Below are 3,223 nucleotides of genomic sequence, written 5' to 3'. Positions count from 1 at the left end.
GATAAAAATAGTGTGCACAACTCCAATTTTCTTACAAAAAAAGGGGAAAGAGTAAATGGGTGCCAGGTTCTGAAGAATCATAAAAAAAAGCCCTTATTAAAAACATGATATTTTTTGGAGTGCTGGTTATCACTTTTTCATAATTGTAAATGTATATATATGACATCGTAAATTTAGAATCAGGTCACCCAACAATATTTGTCCACAAATCTGTTGCGGTTTAAACTCCATGGTTTTTATCAAACAGTTTTCTCCAAGCACAACATCTGTTTTATCTCCATTTATGAATTTTTGGCCACATAACTATCTTTATAAATGCCTGCTTCCTGGTAGCCTATAATAGTTGGCCACTAGAAGCTAGCAGGTTCTTTTAAAGCGAGTGGGTGAAGCCAAATATAGCGTCTGAGGCTTTCAGCACAAACAAATACTGTCACAAATTTCTTACTAATCACACAAAGTTCCACTGTGGAGGAGGGTAAAAAGTTCGGCCAGTGGGTTGTGACAAGAAGGGGCAGCAGAGTCGATGATGAGAGCACACTGATGTAATTTTCGTCATAAAACTGCGACATTGAGAGCCGATTTGGTAGTTCGGAGGAAGCATATAGAGACCTGTATCTGTACCATCAGAGAGGTGGCACAACAGTGGTAGACTAAATTCTTAAGTTTATCTTGATATAGAGAAAATTATTTGAATTAAACAAAAAAAAAGAAAAGAAATGGACAATAATCTTCAATCATAAAGCTAGTTCAACTAGCTGTTAAGTGACAGAACAGATATGAAACCGAAGATACCTAAAAACTAAAAATACAGCAATGGTGAAATAAAGACTTGTCAGACAGTAACAGGAATGACAGGCAAGTAGTTGTCTAACTGTTTAGGCAGATTCAAAAAGATGAAAGACTTGAAAAGGTAGTAGGACACCAGCCTTCATTCTCCAAGCAGCTCAAACTCAAACCCACAATGACAAGACAAATTCTTTCCAACTTTTTTGTAAATTAAGGTTTTATTTGTCCTGTCTAAGGGACCATTTGATCTGTATGGAGCTGTGGCCATCAGACAAACATCGACTCGCCTACACAACTTCATTGCTGATCTTCCAGTACTGCCTGCCACTTGTGCTGGTCCTTCTCTGTTACCTAAGGATCTTCCTCCGCCTGAGAAGACGCAGGTAATAGTGTTTGACTTTCTTACTTTTTATAGGAGCTATTTATTTGTCACATTGTTTGGTTTGATCTTTAGCCATGAATCGTCTGTGAAAAGACCCCATGTTGTGTTGTGTAGGGATATACTGGAGCGCAGCAGGAGGACTCGAGGAGCGCAGAGGATTAACATCATGCTGTTAGCCATTGTGGTGGCCTTTGCTCTATGCTGGCTCCCGTTGAATGTCTTCAACACTCTGTTTGACTGGCACCACCAGGCCCTCCCTGACTGTCAGCATGATGCTGTCTTCTCCGCCTGTCATCTCACGGCAATGGCTTCTACCTGCATCAACCCCGTGGTGTACGGCTTTCTCAACAGCAACTTCCAGCGGGAGCTGAGGACAACATTGCAGCGCTGCCAGTGTGGCAACCGGGCGGGGGAGAGCTACGAGAGCTTCCCCCTGTCCACCGTGGGCAGCGAGGGAGTGACGAAAGCCACGTCGCTTAACAGGATGGGATCCGTTTGCGTTCCCTCGCCCAGACTTGAAATGAGTTCAGCTGTACTAGCCAAAACATTACCAGCTAACATGTAATTTTGAGGACCATTTAATTTTTCTCTGACAAAGTTTTAGCTGGGACGTTTGTCAGGAGTGTATAACAGAGACAAGAGATGAGGAGTATGGCTGATGTAGCTTTGAGCCCAGATCACAAAAAGGCAAACTGAGGACCAACTCACACCGTTTAAGAACTATTACCGGAGCTGCCAATACAGACACTCAAAAACCATGGCTTTCAAATGGTGGTACATGGATTACTAGTTGTATGTGAGTTCTGCCAAATAGTACAAAGAAGACATTTTTTAATATAATCTATTTCACATGTTTGGCTAACAGCTTAAGGTTTCTGCATGGTTTCCCCATCTTTGAGTCAGGCACTGATGAAGTTTACCTCGGCCCATGGGTAGCTGGCATAAACAGTCTCCTGGGATCCACATTGGTTTCCCATGGAGGTACTTGGCAGACCCTTGCAGATGGCACACCTGACAAACTTTGCATCTGTCTGGCCTCACAACCAAGAAGATGCAGAAGTCATGCAGTCAGCTTTTACTGTTTTAGATCAACTGTAAAAAGTGTCCTTTTGAGAGGTTCTTGACATATAGTTGTTATTCTTGATGTTCTAACTTGTGTTGTGTGTGAATGACCACTTTAAAGGGACTTTGGTATAAAAATGTATTTTTTGTTAGCTGTATTAGTGGTACCTATAGAGCTAATTATTAAAAAAAGTAAGTTGGAGAACAGCAGTTCTTACAACACTCTTGTACTACAGGTCCACTGATGCCTCTTTTCCTGATAAATCAATGGGTTTCTTGATGTTGAACAAAGAGGCATGCCCCTAACTGCAAGACTTTGTAATCTAAGTTATAGTGGTGGTTTCATTGTCAAACCATACAGTAGGGTTCTCTTCACAAAGTCAGGGCTTTGGAGTTCCAAATAGGAAAAAAATGAACTGAAACAACTCTTCTTCAAGGTGAGTTGAAAATCATAAATTTAGCGTATCCGAATTGGAAATTGACAGCAGTTGATTTGGGTTGTTTGGTCATTTTCTTACACGCATATCTTCATAGCTTAAAAGTAGTTCACTTTCTCCATTTTCTGCCAGTATTGTTGATTTTAAGCTGGCTCAAGCGTCTTTGCGTCACATCAATCTTTTCTAGTTTATGGACCGTCAATCTTCATAAAAGAAGAAATATTGAAGCTAAAACTCTGTCATTTCTGTGATAATGTAATGTATTTTATTTTCCTTTTCGGCAGAGACATATTCTATGCACTCGTGGTGACATTAGTTGAAGAGGTCTATTGCTAGTTATCCTGGTCACTCAGAACAACACTTAAACATTATATTTTTTTCTGATTTTCAAATTGAACACAGCTAAGTTGGGTTATCTTTCCCTGATCGGAGTTCCAACTTCTAAGGAAAAATAGAGTGAAAAAAGGGATCTGGCATCTAGAGGCATAGGTGTTTCTGCCAGTCAAAACTGACTGTTAGGTTGTGAGGAAGTCCAAAACCCAGGTAAACATTGTGG

General features: G+C 40.6%; 1 protein-coding gene across 1 annotated transcript in view; it reads left to right on the top strand.

Moving 5' to 3' along the window:
- npy8ar (neuropeptide Y receptor Y8a) overlaps positions 1-3,217 on the top strand; it is a 67,816-nt gene extending 64,599 nt beyond the window's left edge. Inside the window, exons 5-6 of the mRNA XM_014018205.1 lie at positions 1,023-1,169; positions 1,283-3,217. Coding sequence (XP_013873659.1) covers positions 1,023-1,169; positions 1,283-1,733 — 598 coding nt within the window. The 3' untranslated portion in view covers positions 1,734-3,217. The remainder of the gene's footprint in view (positions 1-1,022; positions 1,170-1,282) is intronic.
- Positions 3,218-3,223: the final 6 nt, after the last annotated feature.

The sequence above is a fragment of the Austrofundulus limnaeus genome, unplaced genomic scaffold, assembly GCF_001266775.1.
Source record: "Austrofundulus limnaeus strain Quisiro unplaced genomic scaffold, Austrofundulus_limnaeus-1.0 Scaffold186, whole genome shotgun sequence".
NCBI classification, from domain to species: Eukaryota; Metazoa; Chordata; class Actinopteri; order Cyprinodontiformes; family Rivulidae; genus Austrofundulus; species Austrofundulus limnaeus.
Note: the sequence above shows the minus strand (reverse complement) of the source record. Positions and strands in the feature narration are given on the sequence as shown.